This window comes from Taudactylus pleione, unplaced genomic scaffold (assembly GCF_031769625.1).
Source record: "Taudactylus pleione unplaced genomic scaffold, aTauple2 ptg000155l, whole genome shotgun sequence".
Lineage (NCBI taxonomy): Eukaryota > Metazoa > Chordata > Amphibia > Anura > Myobatrachidae > Taudactylus > Taudactylus pleione.
Window position 1 is genome coordinate 7,847,904 of NW_028284557.1, and position 25,434 is coordinate 7,873,337.

At 43.9% G+C, this 25,434-nt stretch overlaps 1 protein-coding gene across 1 annotated transcript in view; it reads left to right on the forward strand.

Moving 5' to 3' along the window:
- Positions 1 to 13,674: 13,674 nt before the first annotated feature.
- CASC3 (CASC3 exon junction complex subunit) overlaps positions 13,675 to 25,434 on the forward strand; it is a 54,115-nt gene continuing 42,355 nt past the window's right edge. The window contains exons 1-3 of the mRNA XM_088474640.1: positions 13,675 to 13,938; positions 22,817 to 22,844; positions 24,962 to 24,999. Coding sequence (XP_088330766.1) covers positions 13,699 to 13,938; positions 22,817 to 22,844; positions 24,962 to 24,999 — 306 coding nt within the window. The 5' untranslated portion in view covers positions 13,675 to 13,698. The remainder of the gene's footprint in view (positions 13,939 to 22,816; positions 22,845 to 24,961; positions 25,000 to 25,434) is intronic.

Genomic DNA, 25,434 nt, shown 5'->3' on the forward strand with positions numbered 1-25,434 from the left:
TCACTCCATACATCTATCTCATTCAGAATACACATTCAGCTGCCTAATTGCTAAAACTATCATACTGTCTATGCATGTACACTTTCTTCCCTTATATGCCTCCATGCTACCCTTTCTTCCCCAATCCCTACTGCTGTGGTCTCCCAACTGTGCTAGTCTGTATTCCCTCATCCACACCAATCTGTCTTTCCCCATCTGCGCCACCCTGTCTTCCTGCATCCATGCCAGTTTCTTTCCATCTACACCACTTTCTTCCTCCATCCGCACCACCCTGTCCCCCCCAACCGTGCCCTGTCTCCCCCCATCCACACCAATCTGTCTTCCCCAATCCCTACTGTTGTGTTCTCCCATTTGTGCTAGTCTGTATTCCGTCTTCCACACCAATCTCTTTACCCATCTGCACTGCTCTGTCTTCCTGTGTCCATGCCACGCTGTACCCCATCCACGTCCCTTTCCCCCACATGCGACTGTCTACCCCACATCTGCCCCACTGTTTTCCACCCATCCGCATCACTTTGTCATACCCTCCATCCACACCACTGTTTTCCACCCATCTGCATCACTTTGGCTCCCCGTCTGTACTTCTTAATCATCCCCCCTCTCCACGCCTTACTGTCTCTCCCCTATCCACACCGTTATCCCATCTGTGCAGCTCTATCTTCTGCTCAGACCTCGTTGCATAGACTACAAGAGTGTATTCCAATGAGCACACAATTCTGTGAATTAGCAGCTCCATTTTGTGAGACAGCAATCTCACTCTGTGACAGTGCTGAATCAACAGTTAACCACAGGATGTGATGGCAGACCATATCTGTATTGTGCAAGGAACACATCCATTAAGGAGTCAACCTTAATGATCAGAATTTCATTGCTTTTTTAAGTTTGAGTGGCAGAGATTCAGTAGGTTTAGTGAAATTTTAGATGATATTTAAGAAGCCTAAATGGGACATGTGAAACCGTAAGGTGTTTTGTCTATGGAATATATATATATATATATATATATATAGCAAAAGAAAAGGAGCAAGAGATGGCACTCCAGGACTAAATTATATTTTTGCCAGGGGTCCTCACAGGATCAGCAAATTCAGCAGTACGAGGAAGGAGGTGCGGCGCTCAGGTCACAGGATTTCAGTGATAAACCATCATAACTTTTAATTATCTTTGGGGAAGATGTACTAAGCCTTGGAGAGAGTTAAAGTAGAGAGTGATAAAGTACAAACAAATCAGCTGTTAACTGCTATTTTACAGGCTGCATTTGAAAAATGACAGTTAGGATCTGATTGGTAGGTACCTTATCTCTCTCCATTTTATCTCTTTCCAAGGCTTAGTACATCTCACGCATTATGTGTGTCCAATCAGAGTCTGAGAAAAGAGGAAAAAGTGCCTATTTGTTATTGTTTTAAAAAAAATTGGGTGTACTATAGAAGCTATCAAAAATGTGTGTAATAAAATGAAGATAAATTTGTTATCTGTTTAAAAACTATAGTGAACCTATATAAATACTGAAGTGAACATAGGATATATGGTTGGCACCATTGACGTATCTACAATGGTGCAGAGTGTGCCGTTCCAGTGGGCCCACACCACATCCTGCACCCATGTTTAATACTTAAGTCTCCAGAGTCCCACATTGGCACACATTTATCTGAGATTTGCGCATGTGCAGTAGAGAAGTCTCTGGGGCCATGGTGCAAGCACCATGTTACCGGACACATGCACATGCGCAGTAGATTCTGGTACAATGTCTGCTGCACTCTAGAGAGGATAGGGTGAGCACGGAGTCTGAAAACTGGCCCCCTCCTCTCTTAAACTGCCCGTGGCTTCCAATAACTCACCACGTATGACCCTTGGCTTGTCAGTGACTAATAACTTGCTCCTTGAGACTTCCGAGTTCTGATACATCTCACTGTTTGAACCTTGGATTTTCAGTGACTAATCTCTGCTTGCTCCCTGTGGCTTCCAATCCCTCTCCATGTATGACCCGTGATTGGTTAATGACAAATGCTACCTATGGTTTTCCCTACTATACTCTTGTGGTTTCCAAGATCTTCCTGTGTATGACCTAGGCTTGTTTGTTACTCTTCTCAGCTATTCACCTGTGGCAAAACTGGCTCTGTACACCAGCCCTTGGCTTGTTGGGTTGGGATGCCAGTGGTCAGAATACTGACAGCAGCATCCCGACAGTCAGAATGCAGACAGAATTAGGTCAGTATCCTAACCCTCCCACTAACCCTAACCCACCTTTGCCACAGCCTAACCCTAATCCTCCCCTCCCACAGCCTTAGATGGAGTGTAACATGTTGGGTAAGTTTTATACAGATTCAAAATGCTTTATTAGAATGCTTATTTAATTCTATTAGATTCTGTCATGTGATTCTTCCAGTCCAACTGGATCCCAGAAGCTACGCTCTGACCTGTTTATCCAATGCTCACTGGAAGCACCCAATTTAAATAAGCTCCGTAGTCCAGTTTATTGCCAGAACAACTCACTTTCTTCTCATGAGGATAGTTCCCTGGCTCCGGGGTTCATTTGCTCCCAGTTGTTTTCCTGTGTTTCTCAGCAAGTGCTTTGTTTACCCTAAATGCCTGTTTGTCAGCAAGTGCTCCGGGATATACTTACTAAAGTGCGGGTTTTTAGAAGTGGAGATGTTGCCCATAGAACCAATTAGATTCTAGCTATTATCTTCTAGAAGAGGGATGGGGAACCTCAGGCCCGGGGGCCGTATAAGGCCCCCGGAATCATTCTTTCTGGCCCTCTTGAGCTTTTTTCTACTAGCCTCATCTGGATAGCAGGGTGCCTAGAATGGCACCCTGCAGCCAGAATCTATGCAGCAGTGCTGCCAGGAGTGTCCTTAGGGCGCTTCAAATGGTCACACCGCTGCCCTTACAGCTCCCCAGAACATCCTGAGGATGCTCCGGGCATTGCTGTAATCACCGGAGATTGTGGTCCCGCCCCGTGTGACATCACACGGAGGGGGCGTGGCCTGCTCCAGGCCCGCAAATAATGTTATATATATCAAAATGGCTCTTTGCAGAAAAAAGGTTCCCCACCCTTGTTCTAGAAGGTGCTAGATAAATGTTAAGTAGAATCTGATTGGTTGCTATGGGAAACATCTCCACTTCTAAAAACCCACACTTTAGTAAATATACCCTTTAGTGCTTGTTTCTCACTAAGAACTTTGCATTCCCCAAATTGCCTATTTCTCAGCAAAAGTTCTGCATTCTCCAAAATGCCTGTTTCTCAGCAAGAACTCTGAATTCTCCAAAGAGCCTGTTTCTCAGCAAGTACTCTGGTTTGTGCTTCAAGTAATGATCCATCTGCTAGCATTATCAGTGTTAACTAACTAGTCTCTGTATTCTGGGTGTCTGGTAGCCAGGGCTAGCGCTGAGTCTCAAGTTCCATTTCCAGTCTGTGTATCAGTGTGTAGGTTCCAGGTCTGTGCACCTGTAGTCAGCACCTTGCAGTCCTGAGTTCCTCATTTCAGCATCTGCAGCGTATGTGGAAAGAGCTGAGCAAATATGATGCGTTCCTTGCTGAGTATGGGCTCTGCTCATGGACGTGCCTATAATTTGAGTTGTATCCATATGTACCTTACAGGTGCACTATATGTCATATAGGGCAGTCCTTATGTCCCTTTAATTTCATGGATAACTGAACATATATATTCAAGCTCTTTAGGCCTCCAATATCATCTCTATGCTGATGATGCTCAGATCTACCTCTCCTCCCCTGACCTCACCTCACTCATATCTCCAGCTGTATCTCTATCTCCTCCTGGATGTCCCGATTTCTTTACCACTTGCCTGGCATTTAACGCTTCAGATGCGACCATGCCAGACTGGGGTTTCCCTGACATGGTCACATCTGATGCGACCCATCAGAAACGCCCACTGGGCAGCTCCTGGAAGATAATCTTCCAGCAGCCGTCGTTGTTCCTTCCCCTCTGCACCAACAGCTCCAACTGTTCAGCGACACCCCCACGCTGTAGCAGCAGAGCAGCCGAGACAGCACTGTAAACGTAGCAGCCATGGTTCATGGTAGCCACAGCTTCTCTCTGTGCCAGGTGACGTCAGACTGGAGGGCAGAGCAGATCAAGATTTCAACATTTTATTATTGTGAAAAGGCCCAACCCAGCTACTTATTGATTCCACCTGGCATGGCAACATTTTCTGGGGTGAACACTGATATTTATCTGTCTGCCTGCTGTACATCCATCCAGTCTTGCTTCCCGGTTTCTTTATCACATTCACGTTTTGCTGACACGGTCTCAATATCACCATATTACTATTGTTCAAAATATTAAAAACATACTTAGGTAAGCAAATGTGATATGGTAAACAAATACAAATAAATTATATATATATTTGTTTAAATTGGGCAGCACAGATGGTGTAATGGTTAGCATTACTGCCTGACAGCACTGAGGTTGTGGCTTTGATTCCCACTACGGCTCTAACTGGAGTTTGTATATTCCCCCTGTGCTTGCGTGGGTTTACCCCGGTTTCCTCCCACACTCCAAAGATATACTGGTAGGTTAATTGGCTCCCAACAAAAATTAACCCTAGTGTGTATGTGTGTGCATGTACATGTGGTAGGGAATATAGATGGTAAGCTCCACTGGGGCAGGTACTGATGTGAATGGCCAAATATTCTCTGTAAAGCTCTGTGGAATATGAAAAGGGGGCGTCTCAAAACCATACCCCTTTATTGAGTGGCCACGCCACTTTTCATTAACAGGCACCCTGCCCCTGCAACTCTAGAATATATATACATAATGGACCTTATTCAGAGTCGGTCGCGAGCACCGATGCGCTCGTAACCGACTTGATGGTTAGGCCTGCGCACGCGCAGCAGCCGCACTGCGCAAGCCCCGGAGTGACAGAGAAACTCTGTCGCTCCGGAGCTCGCTACCAAAGGGGCGGCTGTCGATGTTGATCGACAGCTGCCCCCGTTTGGTAGGCGGGCCGGGGGGGTGGTTTCCAAAACGGAGGTGTTCCTTTACGAACGCCTACCATTTTGTGGGGGGCCGCACTGACATCATCAGTGATGTCAGTGGGGAGCTTCCTGCTCCATCAGAGCAGAAAGCTCCCTGGGGCTTACAAGTGCCCAGACACAACCTTAGGGTCTGGTCGTAAGCCCCGATGGTCGCAATGGTGATCACCATCGCAACCATCAACCTAGTCGGACGGTAAGCTGTGGTTGGTAACCCACAGCTTAACGATCGACAAGGAGGCGGCCGTTAAGGATGCAAGCGGCCGCCCTGATTCAGTGCGTCCGCTTGCAACTAACCGCCTCTGAATGAGGTCCATTATGTGATAGAATTTTTTTTACATGAAACAGTAACACAATATATGACACGGCGCTAAAACTGGGACCACCCATTACCATATCTCTAGTTTCGCCTATGATCCAAATTCAGTTCCAGTCTGGTGAATGCAAGTCTCCATCTACCTCAGTGTTCCAGTCTGGTGTAACTAGGGATGGCCATCGACCATCAAAATTTCAAAAACATTGATGGACCCCGGTTGATGTCAAGTAGTTTTTCCATTGATGGTAGAGAACCAATGGTTCTCCACCATCGATGGATGAGTGGGAGCTGATGGAATATATACTTTTTTGGTAGGATTGAGTTAGCCCAACCCCAAAGATGCTAAGCCCCCTTCCCATTTTTGATTGGCCCACGGCCCGCAGCAGAGGTGACCATCGAGAGTGTGCAAACCTTCGATGGTTCACCATAGATGGTATTTGTGCCTTCGATGGTAATGACCAATGGGCCCATTGATGGTAACCATCGATGGACACTCCACCGATGGCCATCCCTAGGTCTAGCTAGCCTTGCTTTTAGTAATACCATCGGTTCCAGGCGATACCTCTCACCATTGGTCCCAGCTGATATCTGTTACCATCGGTTCCAGCTTATACCAGTTACCATCGGTTTCAGCTGAAACCTGTTACCATCAGTTCCAGTCCGATACCTATCATCTGTCCCAATCCAATATCTCCAACATCGGTCCCAATCCGATATCTCCATCACTGGTTCCAATCCAGCTCTACATCATCAGTCCCAATCCGATATCTCCAACATTCTCCAATCCGATTCTACATCATCAGTTCCAATCCAATTCTGCATCATCGGTTCCAATCCAATTCTGCATCATCAGTTCCAATTTGCATTCTACATCATCGGTACCTATCCAACTCTGTTAAATCGCTTCCAGTCTGATATCTTCAACATCGATACCAATTCAGTATCTACTATTGTTCCAGTCTAATAAAATCATCTAATTTCTGTACCCGCCTTCGGGAAACCATTATCAATAGTTCCACTGCTTCCTCTCTTCTCTCAATACATGAGGAAGAGCTGGCTCAAACTTACCAGCTTCTTACATGCTGTTTCAATCTCCACTTCAGTCTCCCACGCCTGTTCCAGGCAACACCAACCCTCAGGCATGACATGGTGACACCCAATTTCTGTGTGGGGCTGGAAAATTACACCCACACAGGGTAAAATAGGAAATGTGACCACACCTAGATGCTGCCTTGTTTATAGGTCACTTAGAGGCTACCTTGTTTATAGAGCTCAGGTGAGGCTAACAAGGCAGACCAGTCTGGCTGCTGGAGGAGACAGTCCAAGTTGGACTGGGGCAACTATAGAGCCCAGTGTGCCTGGAGGCCAATGTCCAGATCTGCAGTCAGGCAGGGAGGACCACAAATCTCTAAGACTGTGTGAAGACATGGCAGCCAAGCCAGGCAAGGAGGCCATTGTCCAGACCTGCAAGCCAGGCAGGGAAGACCATTAAAGAGACTGTGACTTTGTGGAAGTCAGGCCAAGAGGCCACGTTTATACCTGTGAGAGACAGGGCTGAGAATTTTGAGAGACTGTGTTACATTTATAGACTAGCTGCCCATGATAGTCAGGCTTCAAGAAGTGAGTTAGTGGCCTGAAAGGGGATTAGGTGTTTGTTATTTTTTGTTACTGAATGCTGAAAGTAAAGTTCCATTTAAACCTGAAAAGCTGCATGTGGACCCTCATTATGCACCTAGGCACTGCACCACTGATCCGTCTACCGATCTAAATTACCCCAAGTTATCACAATGTGGTGGAGAATGCGAGCAGACAGACCTGATCAAAAGATATATGCAGAAAATTTAATTATAGAAGCAGCATAAGGATCTATACATAATTGGATCTACGCAACTGATCTATGCAGAAATAATGGATACACAGCATAATGGAAAAGACAAGAAAGGACTCACCTGTGTGAAACCCAAAGAAGGGGGTGAGTGATGAAGGCCTGCAATGAAATGTGGTGTGAACAGAAAGTTGTCTGCATTTGTGAAAATGGTGATGCACAAGTGTGTGTAGAACCACAAGAGTGCAAAGTCACTTTTCCTTTGGAGAGGAAAATTGTTTGCAAAGCTGCTGAAGTGTTATTGCAAAGAAATGCAAGTGGTCATGACATGTTGCAGCAGTGTATAAGAAACTGTTAAAAGTAAAAAAATTGTGTCTGTCTGAAAGCACCACATGTGATTCTCTGGCTCATTATGTCAAGGTGTGAGGTTCTTTTTGCTGAAGAGGAAAAAAGTGTTTTAAATGTGCATCATCAAATTATACCCCTTTTCCACCTAAATTCCGGGTCTGACCCGGAGTTGGAACAAAGTTCCTATCCGGATCAGACCCGGAATTTTGCTGGCGCCGACCCGGGATATTCCCGAGTCAGCGCTGCTCACACCGCAGTCGGGTCTGCATAGACCCGGCTTTTGCGGAGTGAAAGTGGTCACTTGGAGATGACGTCATCTCCAAGCGCCACTGAAGCCGGACCAATCGGCCGGCTACCAGCGCACTCCATCGTGACCCGGAGTGCGCTGTTCTCACAGCAGGGTTTCACGGGCACGCCCGTGTTAAACCCTGCTAGTTACCTGGGTTGGATTGCCGGGTCACTCGACCCGGCGATCCAACTCTCTCCCCTTTTACACCTGGGAGCTGCCCGGGTTATCCCTTCAAAAACCCGGGTTTTAGCTCCGGTGTAAAAGGGGTATTAGACTGTGCAACTGACAGAGCAAAGATACCTCTGGCAAAGGCTGTTAAAGAGACAGTGCTTTATACATGCTGGTAATTGTAGTGCCACATCAAGGGAAATGTTTTGCTGTTCAGAGAAAAATTTGGAAGGCAAAGTGTGATACAGTGAAAACAAAAGCTGTTCCTGTGTTTATGTTGTGTACCAATAAATATGGGGAAAAAGAAGCAAGCTCTTAAAAAAGGCAGACTGTCTACAAATGTTGAAGCAGGAGAGATGCAAATCCAGGACTGGAGTGTAGTGTCTTAAAGTAAAGCAAATGTGTTGCAGTAATTTAAAGTTATTTGAAATCTTATGTTGTAACTCTTTCCAAAATGCTGGGGCTCCAAGTACTGTTCCAGAGAAAAAGACATTTAAACTGCCAAAGCAGAGTAAAACTGGCAGTGTGTGTGGTTAATGCATGGTGCAAGATCCACCAGGAGAGGACTATATCAGCATAGAAAAATTTGACTCTCTGTGTGAAGTTTGGCGTAAAACACTTTTACACTATTGTATCTAAATAAGTTACTTAGAAGAAAAGTCTACGAAAGAGACGCTTTTGCATGCGCAAATTGAAAAGACGTTATAGAGTTAATTCTCTTTGGAAATAGCATTTGAACAAGAGGAAGAAAGGACTTAAAGCTCTTAAAGAGACAAACCTTAAATTAGCAGTTATGTTTGAACGCCTTGAGGAGGCTGAAGCATTAAAGTCTATGATAAAGTGTGAAAATGATGTGCTGCTCTCAAAGAATGGTGTTCTTGGGAAAAGAGCATGAAAATGAGGTGCTTTTTGCACAATAAGAGCAAGACATTGTTGAACTGTGTCAGAGGTGTTTGGAACTTCAGAGGGAAGTGGAAGAATTAAAAGAATGTGTAAATGGACATCAGAGTGATGCAGCATGCACACAAGGTAAAGTGGCTGATTTAACTCTGGTGTTAAGAGAAAAGGACATGGAGATTGTTTGTCTTCAAGCAAGTTTGGAAGAAACTGCATGACTCAGCAAAACAATGTTTTGTTTTTTTAAAAGAACTGTACCGTGCACAAGTTGAGATTGAAAAATTGCAAAGAGAGAAGGAGAACCATGAGAAATGCCTGTCAAGTACACAGAACCAGTTACAAAAACTCCAAGTGGAAATGTATGCCAGAGAACTGGAGTTTCAGTGTAAGTTAAACAGAAGCTGAAATAGCTTTAGAAAAGTTGAGACTGATTGAATTTAAAGATATAGATAGCAATCTTCTACAGTCTGAGAACAAGTTTGAAAGCGCTATGGATAAAATTACCAAGCTGGAAGAGCAGCTTTCTGCAACTAAAGAAAAATGCCACTTGGAAATTGGAAAATCAGAAGTTGTATAACACGCTGAATTTGGATTCTGGTCCCAAAATGGCATCTGATGTCTTTTACAGAATCTAGTGGGACAGAAATAGAGAACCTCAAGAAGTTACTACTGGTTGATCGTGAAAAGGCTGGCATGAAGAGTGATATGCTAGAGATGCAAAGTGACTTGTATAACGAACAGCAAACAGTGAATTGCTTGAACAAAGTAGGATGCTCCAGAAGGATAATATCTTTCTGCAGCAGTGGGACAATGGAGATGTCCTCATTAAATGTACCCATGTGCAAGATGGCACCGAAATATCAAAGTTGGAAAACTCCCTAAAAGATGGTGTTTCAAAAGTGGATGAGATACCTTGCAGGGACATTCAGCTTTACACTATGTCTGAAAGCGTTCAGTACACCCAAAGGGTTATAGTTACAGATAATAAAGCAGTATCTAAAATTGGTGCTGAGGAGCTGACAAATGCAAATAATGATCATTTGTCCCTTGAGGAAAAGGTACCGAAAATACAAAAGCCTACAGAGATATTGATGGCTCCCAACGATGAGACCGTCATGTCGCCATATAATCTGAGTGATGTGAATGTGACCAGGTCACACAATTTTTCAGTAGAAAGCAATCTTATATAAAGTTAATGTTGACAGTCGTATGAAAAGTAATACTATTGCATGTGAGTGTCTTTATGCAACCACGATGGAACTTGCAATGCAGCTGAATTTGTCTGTGATGAAGGGAAGTTGTATCACACTACAGGGCTTGAAGCATGTAAAACAGCTAAACAGAAACTGAAATTAAAGACCTCTGTGGAGGGTTATTCGGAATATGTGCTGATGGAACATGTTGAAGTTGTTCACCATATTTTCGATGCCCAAAAATATACGAAAGATATGAGCATTGTAGAAAGTGGCAGATAGCTTTCAAACCCATGAGATAAAGTTTGTGGATCAATGGAAACATTCAAGTATGTTACGTGGACAAGAGAGTGGCAGTGCCAGTACGTCCTCAGATATAATGCCAAGGTCTGAAAATCATGATGCTGGTGATTCTCAGGATGATGGTGGCTCCTTGAGAGAGGATGAGTTACCAGACAAGCATGCTAGTAGCAAATACAGTGCTTCAAGACTGAAAGTTAGAGAGGAGTTCAAGTGAGGAAAAAAGGAAACCCAAGAGTCTGGATGATTTTGGATGCGGTGGATGGCCTTCATGAGAAAAGTGAAGAGGGAATTCACCATAAGAATGCCTCATCCCATGTCGCTCAACCCAGGGGTTATGAGCTGGGGAGGAGGATGTGTGGCAATAACAAGCTAGGAGGATAGTGAGCCATGGATTCTGTGTTGGGCTGGAGGGATCCACCCTCACAGGGTACAAATAGAAAATGTGACCACACCTAGAGGCTGTCTTGTTTACAGAGCCCCTAGAGGCTACCTTCTTTATAGAGCTCAGGTGAGGCTAACAAGGCAGACCATTCTGGCTGCTGGAGGAGACTGTCCAAGTGGGACTGTGGCAGCTATAGAGTCAAGTGTGCTTGGAGGCCAGAGTCCAGACCTGCAGTCAGGCAGGGAGGACCACAAATCTCTAAGACTGTGTGAAGATGTGGCAGGCAAGCCAGGACAGGAGGTCATTGTCCAGACCTTATATACAGAGCTCAGGTGAGGCTAACAAGGCAGACCAGTCAGGCTGCTGGAGGAGAAAGTTCAAGTGGGCCTAGAGGCCAGTGTCCAGACCTGCAGTCAGGCAGGGAGGTCCACAAATCTCTAAGACTGTTTGTGTGAAGTTGTGTCCTGAATGGGGATTAGGTGTTTGTTATTTTTTGTTCCTGAATGCTGAAAGTAAAGTTCCATTAATTTCATTTAGACCTGAAAAGCTGCATGTGGACCCTCATTATGCACCTAGGCACTGCACCACTGATCCATCTACCGAGCTAAATTACCCCAAGTGATGGGGGTAAATGATTCTCTGTCTGAAAGCACCACATGTGATTCAGTGTCCAATTAGCCAAGCCAAGCGGCCGGTGTCCAGACCTGCAAGCCAGGCAGGGTGGACCACTTAAGAGATTGTGTGACTATGTGGAAGAGAAGCCAGGCTACATTTATTCCTGTGAGAGACAGGACTGAGACTTTTGAGAGACTGTGTTACATTTGCAGACTAGCTTCCCATGATAGTCAGGGTTCAAGAAATGAGTTAGTGCCCTGAATGAGGTCTAAGTGTTATTTTTTGTTCCTGAATGCTGAAAGTAAAGCTCCATTTATTTTATTTAAACCTGAAAAGCTACGTGTGAACCCTTATTATGCACCTAGGCACTGCACCACTGACCCATCTACCGAGCTAAATTATCCAAGTTATCACAACACATATACACTGAAGTGTTAAAGGTCATGGGACAGAAGCCTAGTATCGTGTATGACTCCCTCTACCCTGGTGAAGTGCATCAACTCAACATCGATTCCACAAGTGGATGGAAGGCCTCTGGAGAGATATTGACCCATGCTGTCTGGATAGCTTCCCACAGCTCCCTCCATACTGTCTGGATAGCTTCCCACAACTCCCTGATATTTGTAGATGCATGATCTTGGGTGCAAATGGACCTCTCCACCACAACCCAGATATGCTTAATTGGGTTAATGTCAGGCGACACCATTCGTCGGAACTCACTAGAATGCTCCTCATACCAATTATGGACAACTTGGTACATATAACGAACGGGGTGCATTATCCTGCTGGAATATTCCATCGCGGGGTTAAATGAGATCCATGAAGGGCTGCAAATGGTTATCAAGCAATACAACGTAGCTGTTAAGGTCAATGACGTGTTCAGGCAGATCAGCTGATCCAACCCATGCTACGTAAACACACCCCACACCATTATGGAACCACCACCAGCATGCACAGTGTCTTGTTGGTAACTGGGGTCCATGGCCCCATGGGGTCTGCGCCACACCCAAACCTTACTATTAGCCAAAAACAACTAGAACCGTGACTCATCGGACCACGTCACATGTTGCCAGTCCTCCAGGGTCGAATTAGCAACGTCACAACCAGTCCTCCAGTGTCCAATTAGCAATGTCACAAGCCCAGGTGAGGCGCTGTGTCCGGTCTTGTAGTGTTCGAACCCCAATATTTCATGTCTTGCCATGAGCAGCCTAAGCACTGGTCAGATTACAACTGATGCAGGTTTGGGTAATTCCAAACGTCACAGTACGGTGACGCCATGTATTACATTTACATACTGCTATACCATGAATTTTGGCACTTCAGTATAGACCTCCTCACGTCCCTTCAAAAACCGTTTATGGCAACCTGATGCTCTCAATCTCACATAGCAGTAAAGCTGTCATTGTGCACTATCCAACCATCCCAATTTTGGGGGGACAGTCCTGCTTTTCGGGCACTGTGCTGCTGTCCCACTCATGGACTGCAGTATCTCGCAGGGGGCAAAGGTTGGTGGGGCACTAGGGACAGCTCAGCAGTTCGGGAACACAGGGCATGCAGGAGCCCACCCTGCACTGACTGGAACTTGTAAAGTGGAAGGAAAGACAGGTGAGCACAATCTACAGTCTCTGCTCATCTTCCTCTAATTCAATGGCCAGCACTGCAAGCATATGTTAGCAGCATCCAAATAGCAGTTGCAGACAACATTGCTTATTGGACCAGCGTGACATGCAAGACATTTGGACATTTATTTCTAAGCTCCCCGTTGTCTTGTTGTGTAAAAGACACGCCATAGTATGCTAAGTATAACTGCCGATTTTACAGTAGGAGGTACAGGCAGAAGAGAAGTGTTGGGGAAGGGGTGGCACCACAATCGTTTCCTGACATTGCAAAGTGAGGGACGTCATTCCTTACCATCCAAGAGGGCATAGAGGGGGAATATAACCTTGTGGCGAGCGTAGCAGGCCACTGAGCCCGATGTGTGGCGAGCGCAGCTAGGAGACAACTTTCAGTACTTGTGCACGTAAAATACACAAGTAGCATTTAAAACATTCATTGGTTTCTCTCTGCAATGAGTCTGTAAAGTACACAAGTACCCTTAATATATTCGTGTTATATAAAGAATAACAATAAAACGACCTTCTGCATTCTATGTTACTATGGGCCACACAGACGCCGAGCTTACACTTCTCTCCATAGGTGAAATTTCCGTTGCACAAACCAACACACAGAACAGATTTAGGCCCCGCCCCCTTTCCCCGGTTATCGCGTTGTGCGCAGCGCCAGTGAGATTCCCGCTACGAGCTCTGCTGTCCGGAAGCTGCGCTCTTCTCATCCTCCACGCCGCAAGTAGGAGCATTCCGTATAGCGCGATGTACGCCGGGAAATGTAGTTCCCAGAGGAGCCCCACGGACTCTCCACTAAGCGACATGGCGGACAGGAGGCGGCGTAGGAGACGTGCGTCCCAGGATAGCGAAGAGGAAGAAGAGGAGTCCGGGAGTGAGGGCACCGGCTCAGTGGAGCAGCCAGCCCCTCCTGGCAGAGTTGAGAACCGGGAGCCACCGACCAGGAGAGGGGAGGTGGTGGCCAGGGATGGGAAGGAGTCTGAATGTGTGAGTATAGCAGGCCGGTCAAGGGGGAGAGAACCCCTAGGGGTACGGGATAGGGCTGGCTGCTGAGGATGATGTATCATGTGAGAGCTGTATTATAGATCAGATGCATGCATGTATATTAGCTGTGTGTTTGTATGAGCTGTGTGAGTATGTGCTCAGCTTGTCTCTAAAAAATGTAATTGCATATGCCGTCTCATATTTTAATGCGAACGATCACAATCTGAGCATTTAAATATCTTTGGAAATTTGTACATAATGTTATGTTGTCAAAATCTTAATATCTGTTGGATCTAAATTCTTTGAAAAACAGGAGGCTTGGTCTCGTTAACATTAGTGACTCCAAAGTGTCCTCCTTTATTATAATCACTCTACACCTGTGGAGAATAGGGTACATTAGGATGTAGTCAGGAAGCCGATGGTCTAAATGCCGACCGCTGACTTCCCGTCTGTCTAATCCCGGCAAAGTACTAAAGACAGGCGTCGAAAACCCAACGCCTGTCATTAGACCTACGTCGGGAGAATGACGCCCGGCATACCGAACAAAGGTAAGCCGGGCGCCTAAATCCCCCCCCCGGGAGACTTAGGTTTAGGGGACGTGTTTGGGGGGGGGGGGGGGGGGTAGGTCTAGGCACCCCTAAGGGAAGGTTGGGGGGTAAAATAAGGTTAGTATACTTACCTTATTAAGCGATCGGGATCTTCACCTCTGCCGGGCTTCCGCTGTCGGGATTTGAATGCGGCCGGCGGTATTACCTACTACAGCCGGTACATTATGGTTTGGGGTGGATAGACCATTACATTTTAGACACTACAGTTCCCCCATTGATCAGACTTGCTGAGAAACTACATCCTTCTGTGTTTTACACTAGGCGTGCTGCTCCACATAATGCTTCTGCAACACACGGGATTGCTATCAAGACTGTTAGAATGGATGCAAATCATATCCCTAGCAGCATGGCTGGCTGTAGACTGTAATGTTTGGTACACACTGTCCGATATATCGGCTGTTCAATTGAACACCCCATATATTGTGGGTGCGTCAGCCAGAGTCTACAGATGATGTGTCTGAACAACGTCGTTCACAAACACATCCCGTCGGCTGTGCAGCACAGCCGATGGCAGATATATCTGCTCATCGCGCTGTGTACGGGCGGTCAGCCGACCGTCTGTATGCTTGCTACAGAGGCCTCATGGAGGGGTAGCGTGAAGCGCCCCCTGTCAGATGATGGTTTTTCAGTGTGTATGAACAACCATCATCTGCATATGAGTACCCCCCCCCCCCCCTTAAGTGTGTGATGGGTTGGGCAGATTTTAGAAGGTGCTTTTACCCCATTCCAACCTTCATCAACAATACTACTCTACAAAGTGTAATCCCCCTGGTCGGTGCACTGATATGTTCCAAACTAATTTATACAGGAACAGTCACTCGTCTACATCAGAACAAATGGGGTCACCTACATCATTTAGATCTGCTATGTAGGTATCTCGCCATTAGCACTTGTCTCTGTAACGTATATCTTAACATTCAGCCTTGCAGAATGTGTTGCAGAACTTTTTTCAAATATTTACATTGTCTTCATCAATGACAAATCCTTTATGCATATATAGCCCCTACTCACCACAGGTGGACACTGTGTAGCCCCGTAGTGAGCAGCAGGCCTGTCAGGGTTCACAGCCACATCACTGCCATCTTCACCACTGTCCCTGGGTCCTGATGATCAGGGCCATATATCCACTTGCTAATTTGGCCATTAGGGGAGGCTGCCGGGCGTCGATATGTGAACCTCCCTTGGTGCAGTTGTCTGGCAGCTTATGCTGAGGAGAAGCTGCCGCTGTTAGCAGGCACCATGGTCACCAGACCCTTTAAAAATAATAATAATTTTACAATCCGCCTACTTCTGCCAGGATAACACAACCCAACAAAAAAATGTTTTTGTTTAGTTACCTTAAATTTGTTCAAACATCCTTGGTATTTTGGGGTTGCTGAATTAAAAAAATGAAAGTAGTTTTTTTAATTGGCTTTATCTCTTGAGATAATGGATAACCTCATGTAATCTAGAATTTAACCATAACGCGTGATTATGGCAATCGGAACATTCTAGATGGTGAGACAAGCAAATATTCTAGGTGTTCACTCTGCAATCATTCTAGAATTTCCCCCATCCGTATATATAAGTGATCTGCCACACTACAGCAGTTGACCGTTGTCTATTGTTTTTCTTGTTTCTCATTTGTGTTTCTCAAAAATTAGAGCCAGTCTAATCTAAACAGATGTCATATTTGGTATCGGCACCACAGAGTTACCGCAAAATCGCTCTAGTACGCTTGGCAATTAAATAAGTGTTTATCAGTATAATCGTTCAGTTGGGTGAAAGTGACAAAACTTTTCCCATGTCCTGAAACAGTTGTTACCCAACTAGTTGGGAGAAATCAAACATCTTTTGCATGTTCGCAAAGGGTGCTGTTTTGCAAATATTAGAAAAAAACAGTATCCTTGGCACTAATTAAACGAAATTGTGATTATATACATGAGAATTTTTGGTGTATTCAAAAGTATACATAAAAAATTGATAGCAGCAGCTAGTTTCAAAGTCATTATTGAGAAAACCTAATACGCAGAACCAACACAAACAAGTTAAATGGTATACGTTAAATGCCGGTGGAGGGGATCCCCCACGTCTATATACCAATGCCGTAATCCCGACCCCCTGCAAAATACTGACGCCGCTATGCCGAATACATCACAATACCGATGTCCGGCATCCCGAACGTACTGATGCGGGTAAGTATTAGTTAGCCTGGGGGGGGGGGTTAGGCTTAGGCACCACCCGGGGACAGTTAGGTTTAGGGTGTGGGAAGGGGGGAGGGGGGAGGTTAGAGTTAGGCACCACCAAAGGAGGGGGAGGGTTAGGATACTTACCGGACCCTGTCGGGATTCTGCACGATCTGGATTCCGGCATCGGTATTTCTTCTCATGCACTGGCATATCATACCCAACCCAGTGAAACTACGCTAATCAATACAGAATATCCATATGAAAAATCATGAAATACTAGTATGGCAGAATAAGTAATGGTCAAGACACACCAATTCAAAGTAATATACAGATTTAATACAAGATCCAAGTATTCATATGAATATTCTATACTGATTAGCGCAGTTTCACTTATGTTGGTTTTGCAATTATTAGCACTGTCTTATATTTAGGGAAAACAGCATCACCGGTGGAGGAGTAAATGCAAATACAATATATGCTGTCTAGTGCTATGTGAGCAAATCATTAAAAACATAATGAACAAAATAAAAAAGAACTGTAATTTATTCGCCTGCCACTACATGACCCATACAGGTAAACAACAAATGTGAGTGGCAAATTTCTGCACTCCCAATGCTAATTTACAGTCGGGTGCATAAATATTGGGACATTGACAGAATATTCATATTTTGGCCTCTATTCATCACCACAATGACTTTGAAATGAAACAAACAAGATGTGCTTTAACTGCAGACTTTCAGTTTTAATTTGAGGGTAATTACATCCAAATTAGGTGAACGGTGTAGGAATTACAACGGTTTCTATATGTGCCGCCCACTTTTTAAGGGGCCAAAAGTAATGGGACTATCAACTCAAAAGCTATTTCATGGACAGGTGTGGGCTATTCCCTCGTTATTTAATTATCAATTAAGCAGGTAAAACGTCTGGAGTTGATTCTAGGTGTGACATTTGCATTTGGAATCAGTTGCTGTCAACTCTCAATATGAGATCCAAAGAGCTGTCACTATCAGTGAAGCAAGCCATCATTAGGCTGAAAAATCAAAACAAACCCATCAGAGAGATAGGAAAAACATTAGGTGTGGCCAAATCAACTGTATGGAACATTCTTAAAAAGAAAGAATGCATCGGAGATCTCAGCAACACCAAAGACCCGGAAGACCACGGAAAACAATTGTGGTGGATGACAGAAGAATTATTTCCCTGGTGAAGAAAAACCCCTTCACAACAGTTGGCCAAATCAAGAACACTCTCCAGGAGGTAGGTTTATATGTGTCAAAGTCAACAATCAAGAGAAGACTTCACAAGAGTGAATATAGAGTGTTCACCACAAGATGTAAACCATTGGTGAGCCTCAAAAACAGGAAGACCAGATTAGAGTTTGCCAAACAACATCTAAAAAAGCCATTACAGTTCTGGAACAACATCATATGGACAGATGAGACAAAGATCAACTTGTACCAGAGTGATGGGAAGAGAAGAGTATGGAGAAGGAAAGGAACTGCTCATGATCCAAAGCATACCACCTCATCAGTGAAGCATGGTGGTGGTAGTGTCATGGCATGTATGGCTGCCAATGGAACTGGTTCCCTTGTATTTATTGATGATGTGACTGCTGACAAAAGCAGCAGAATGAATTCTGAAGTGTTTCGGGCAATATTATATGCTCATATTCAGTCAAATGCTTCAGAACTCATTGGACAGCGCTTCACAGTGCAGATGGACAATGACCCGAAGCATACTGCAAAAGCAACCAAAGAGTTTTTTAAGGCTAAAAAGTGGAATGTTATGTAATGGCCAAGTCAATCCCCTGACCTGAATCCGATTGAGCATGCATTTCACTTGATGAAGCCAAAACTGAAGGGAAAATGCCCCAAGAACAAGCAGGAACTGAAGACATTTGCAGTAGAGGCCTGGCAGAGCATCACCAGGGATGAAACCCAGCATCTGGTGATGTCTATGCGTTCCAGACTTCAGGCTGTAATTGCCTGCAAAGGATTTGCAACAAAGTATTAAAAAGTGAAAGTTAGATTTAGGATTGTTTAGTTTGTCCCATTACTTTTGGCCCCTTAAAAAGTGGGAGGCACATATAGAAACCGTTGTAATTCCTACACCGTTCACCTAATTTGGATGTAATTACCCTCAAATTAAATCTGAAAGTCTGCAGTTAAAGCACATCTTGTTTGTTTAATTTCAAAGCCATTGTGGTGGTGAATAGAGGCCAAAATATGAAAATTCTGTCAATGTTCCAATATTTATGCACCTGACTGTATATTGTTGCACTTTTTACATATACCAGTACTTTTTATATAAATGTTGTTTTTAAAATTACTGTTAATAAATAGGTGCAGATATCTATTACATCTGTGGTAAGTTGTTTTATATATTTACAGTATTTGCACTAACGCGCTATAGCACATCTTGGGATAAATTTACTAAGGGTCGAGTGTTTTTTTTTGTGTTTGTTTTTTTTTCTTCAACTCGATTAGCATCACCGAAACTTAGGTGATTTAAGGCTCCTGAAACTCACAAATTTACTAAGAAATGAGTTTAGCTGAGAGTGAGTTGGCCGATGGTGAAGCATATCGAGATTTCTCCCCCAAGTATCAAGTTTTGAAGGAGATTACTCACCCGTGATTGCAGTGTCTTCTCTGTGCCTAACTCTCCCCAACAAGCAGCCTGCACATATCAGTGAGATATGTGAAGGCTGCTTGTGTTACACCTGTAGATAAAAAAAAAAATGACGTAAGGTCCCCCCCAAAAGACATATCCAGCCCCGGACTTCTCAGCCAGTCCTGGTTCCTAAAATTACAGGGGGAAAACCGTGTAGGGTTCCCCTGTAGTTTAGGAACCAGCACCTGGCTTTAAAGTCCTGGTTTTAAATATAGGGGGGAAAAATGCGTAAGGGTCCCCCTATATTTAAAACTATCACTGGGCCCAAACCGCCCCGCAGCCAGGTACTAGTTCCTAAATTACGGGGGAACCCTACATGTTTTGTTCCCCTTAATTTTAGAAACCAGGACTGGCTGTGCAGTCTGGGGCTGTTTATGCTTTTTCTTTGGGGGGGGGGGGGGGGACCGGACCCTATGTCATTTTATTTATTTTTTTAACAAATTACAGGAGTATTGTCAATTCTCATGAGAGTTTAGTGAAAAGTTACTCGAATTTGTTCGATGGTGAAGTGAAGAGAGTTTGCTAACTCTCCAGAATTTTTCCGTAGCAAAGGAGATTTCTCTCCCGTTTGTCATTAGTAAATTTGTGAGTGGAAAAAAATGCCCAAACTCTACAGAGAACGCTAGCTCGACCATACTGGAATCTTAGTAAATTTACCCCCTAGTGTTCATGCTAGGTCCTACGCCGGGCAGGGAGCTGGACCTAGAAATGGGCACTTGTCGAAGGCGCGTGCCTGAAAAGGGGGCATGTCTTTAAGACGCACAGACCCCACGAGGCCATGGACACCAGTTGTCAACAAGGCACCGTGCAGGCTGGTGGTGGTTCCGTATTGGTGCGTTCATGTGGCGTGGGTTGAACACGTTATTGCATTGCTTAATGACCATTTGCAGCCCTTCATGGACTTCATGTACCCCCACAACGATTCCAGTAGGATAATGCAAGTTGTCATCAGTCCCAAATTGTCCAGTATTGGTTAGAGGAGCAATCTATTGAGTTCCGACAAATAGTGTGGCCAGCACAATTGCTCGACATGAATCCACTCGAGCATTTATGGAACATGGGGAGAGGTCCATTCGCACCAAAGATCCTGCACCTACAAATATCAGAACTGTGGGAACCTATCTAGATGGCAGGGGTAAACATCTCTCTAGATGTCTTCTGTCCACTTGTGGAATAAATGCCACATTGAGTTGCTGTACTTCACTGGGCCAGAGGAGGTCCTACACAATATTAGATCCCATGACTTTTGCCACTTCAGTGAATATATGTTATGTACTTTTTTTTTCATGGTTGAGCGTTCTACTGAATTCTTCACTATACTCCATTCTTCGTAGCTGCAATGCCTTGCAAATTGTTGTGAGTTGACAACTGTGCACTAGGGCATAATGGAACAGCATCGTTGAGTCAGGTCTTATGCAGAATGTTGACCATTTAGGCGAGTATATGAATACTTCCATTTTTGTTACTCCAAAATGGCAGTACTTTGAACTGGAAATACATTTTTGAAAAATAGAAGCTTTGGATACGTTGGCAGCCAGTGTAGTCCTGGTGGCTGATTTGCCAGTCTTGATCCTTCAACTTATACAGGGTTGGCCTGATTCCATTCTAATCCTCCTTGGGTCTAAGGTGGCTCCAAAGTTGTATTATGTTGTCTTAATCAACAAGAATGGAAAAAAAATGTTCCCAAAGAGCTTCTGTTAAAACTCACTTATGTCATACTGTCTTAACACATTTAAGATACTTAGCAGAGAGAGATTCTTGACTTTAACATTCTTGGACAAATTTAGAATAGGAATATTTATTGCTTGGTGCAAAAACTGCAGATTGTAACTGTCTGGTGACTAGCATCCCTCTGCATTACATGATATTAGCCTAAGAACCTGCCTCACAATGCTTTGCTTATTCTTGGACCATAATGCTTTGGGGTATATACTCACTTGCTATTGGCCCCAAAGTTATTCTTATAACTTTTAAAGTAATTGACCTAATTTATTGAAATTTGTCACAGCCCCAACTTGTGTCTGTGTGTTACGTGCTGATATAAACCGGTACACAGCTGTAGTGTTCACTCACCGGACCTAGTGGTAGGGCACTCTGGTGGGTGTGCCCGCCACTTACGGACATAACGGGCTGCCTCATTCACCAGCGGTAATCGCTATACCGCAATTTTCCCCACCCGCAGGACACGGCGGCCCGCGGGTGGAGACGGCCCCGCTAAAACAGCCCAAAGGTTCATATTGGCACGTAACACACACAATGAATGTGGGAGCCTCAGTACACAACATAAGTGTCAGAAGCAGAAATACCTACTGACTTAAGCTGCATACACACGTAAAGATTTTCTGTCCAACCATCCGACTAGTTTATTGGTTGGAATGAAAATCTGGTTAGGTATGAAAGCAAATGACAATCAGCAATTTGCTCCCAAACGCCGGAAAATGGACAAAAACTGTTGTTTGAACAAATTGTTTAGATCAAACATTTAACAAACTTGTCTAACGACCATTTTCATCTGTTTTCTGCCATTTTGGAGCAAATTGCTGATCATCATTTACTCCCTCCCATACGTTACCAGATTTTCATTCCAACCAATCAACTAGTTGGATATTTGGACAGAAAATCTTTACGTGTGTAGGCAGCTTAACAGTGACTGCTCCAGAGGTGGGGCTGCAGCACAGTCCAAAATTCAAATAGTGGAACCACACCAATGGCACTTGGTGTGGCTCCACTATTTGACTTTTGGACTGTGCTGTTGATTAGGGTGGTGAACAGCTGGCCTGGATGCTAATGGCGAACAATGTCGACATAGCTAAAATAACTATGGTGACCAGCAAACAGTGAGCCTGTCATGTTAGACTGATTTTAGTAAGTATTAAAACACAAATCTTAACCCTAACCCATCCCTCCCACAGCCTAATCCCAACCCTCCCCCTAGTGCCTAACCCTAATGTTTACTATCAGAATCTGTAGGGATAGTGCATTCTGACGGTTGGGATCCTGACTACATTATATTTAAACACGTCTGTTAATATTGATTGTTTCATGCTTTTTTTTTTTTTTTGTTGCAAATCTATTTTTCCTCGCAACCTAAATGTAATAATGCTAGGAGGCAGTAAATAGTATAGGGTTTGTTTTAAATGTAAAATGCTATGGTCAATTTTTTTTTTTTTTTTATCTTAATAAAATACAGTAATCATTGTTTACATGTTCCTGCAACCTTTAAACAGATATTTGTGTAGAGTAGAGATGTCTGTGGATGCTTGGAAAAAAATTGGTATGTGTTACAGCATGGAGAGTGTGAGTGAGCAATGCCTTTTTTTTGTGGGGTGGTGGAGGGGAAATAATAGGTTAGCAAATAAACATATTCTCAGTAAATTGGTTGTGTGTAGAAGTGAAAGCATAAAATTTATTTTCGTTTTTTATTTTCATTGTTAGGAAAGCGAGGACGGTATTGAAGGCGATGGTGAGTGTCTCATTTTTGCTTTTTGTCTTAGTTTTGTTTATATAAAAATGCATTACATATTATTACCGTATGTTAAATCTGCTCAACCAACGAAATGACTGAACATATAAGCTTGCCACTTCAAAATGGCTTTAGGGTGGTGGGTGGGGGTGTCCAATCGGTAACCAAAATGCTCTTTATTAAAGGTTGATTGGGCCAATTGCACACCCACTCTGCATATAGTGCCTGATTCAGAGATGTACGTTCATCCTCGGCTAAATGTACATCTCTGATGGTTAGGGGTCTGCACCTGTGCAGGGCCTGTTCTGCACATGTGCAGAATGGGTCCTGCAGACCCCCCCCCCAAGCTGCAGTATGATTGACATGCTGTGGGGTTTGGGGATCGGGGGCGTGGCAGATGGCTGTTCCCGGAAACGAAGGGGGGGTGGCCAATGCTTCCCCGGAGGGGCGACGCCAGAGTTGGCGGGCGCAGGTTTCTGGCCTCTTGTGTGACTAGGCAGCGGCCAGGCTGCGGGAAATGTCAGGCGGATTGGGGCGACATATTATCTACATTGGCAATGGTGTACCCACTATGTCGGACCTTGCTCACTCTTGCGGGGTTGTTCATCACATCGATAGATTTGCAGTACAAGGTGCCCAATCTTGTCAATGTGGTGAACGACGCCAGGCAGGTGAATGGAGCCAGTGCCCGTCATATCGGGCGAAATGTTGGGTACACACATTGATAAGTGTGTACCCAGCTTAAGAAGTTATAAGGTTTAAGATATTACAAGCCTAGTAGGTGAGTCAGTGATTTGGAGGTATTATGGAGGATGTGGGGATTCAATTTTGAATTTGGAGATGTGGAGAGGGAGGAAGATCCGTCTTGCCAATACTTTTAGGATTAGTGGATAAGGGTTGTGCCAGATAATGTATATTTTAGCAATAATAAAGTTCAACGTTGCTGACATTTTCATTAATACACGCAATAGGCAGGTACAGTCTATTATATTGTTGCTATTTGTAAGTTTTCTGATAACTACTTTGAGAGCAACAAAATTATTAAAACCTTTTATTTTACAGAGAAGAGGTAGTGTGTAGAGGTAATTAACCTGAGTATATTTGAACAGTAAAGGTGCATACACGCGTAACAATTTTTTGAACGATTTAACTATAACGACGTTGTTATCGTTCAATCGTTGAAAAAAATCGTTCCGTTTTTGAGTTATAATGATCAATTATCGTTCATGCGCGTTCCCATTTGTAGTTCATTCTGACTGACGAACTGAACGATTTTCATTAAGGGAAGTTACAAAATTTGTAGTTCAAAAAAATCGTTCATTACACTTTAAAAAAAATCTGACAGTAAATCGTTCATAAAATCATTGGTAACAAAATCGTGTGTGTATGCACCTTTACTGTTACTAACGATCAAGTATATAATTTATTAACTTGATCTAGTCTGATCATAGCTAATTACTTATTAGTTGTCAGTTACTGTGCATTTGGTGAATAACACACACCAAGTTCATATAAAAATATCATAATTGTTTTGTGTAATTGTTTAATTTTTCCCACATTACATACATTCTGTTTCTCAGTTCCAAAAAATGTAAATAGTTATTTGACATCAAGAACCGTAGTTGGCATATAAATCAGAAATGTACAACTAGTTTAATTATCATTTTCATGAACTAAAGCATTCACTTACATATGTAGTAGAAAGTATCAGCTAAGCCTGATGTAAACTATGTAATTCCCATACAAACTCATACTTGTATCGCATGAATGGAGTTCCAGCAGATAGTTTAGAATGTAACAAGGCCAGCGTTTACTGGTCACTCTGCATTACCTCACTGTGTCTTCTACTGCATCCTTTTGACTGGCCCAACACCAGAATCAGACAGTGATTGCATGAATAAACAAGAGCTCATTTAGTTTGTGTTCTTGCCCCTTTGTGTGCAAGTGGGGACAGATCTGTCATTGCCGCCAGCCAGTCCTGCAGCTGCATCTCTCATGATCTTGCTGGGTCATGGCTCATATTTGTGCTACACTGCCTCAGCTCCTTTAGTAGTTTACATGCTCTTTTCTGTTTCTGTTTGCATTATTTATCCCTTTTTTGTATTCTTAACTTCCAGCTGTGCTGTCGGACTACGAGAGTGCTGAGGAATCTGAAGTGAGTATCACATAAGTATGTTCCCATGTCAGGATTTTGCTAACATACTGATTTGTCGTAATGTTTTCAAATAAGATCTTCCACTTTTTTAAAATATTTCTTTGCATACAGAACTTGGATGCTACAAACAGCTCCCGGAGCTCCAGCTTGGGGGAGGGGTAACTTTCACAATTTCATAAAACAATGGAGGTGAAATGACCATAGATTGGAACTTCCTGATAAGGGACTTCACATTTCTTTTTGGAGCATATGGGCAAACTAAACAGATTATGTTCCACCACTAGGTGGCAAAGCACTGGGGAAAAAACAAACTACCATACCTCCCTGTTTCTCTTAACTCTTCTGATTTTTCAAGTGCTGTGCATAATATATTTGCACATAGCCTTGTGCCCTACTATATCTTTCAGGTTCACAAGAGGAATAGTTTTTCCCAGT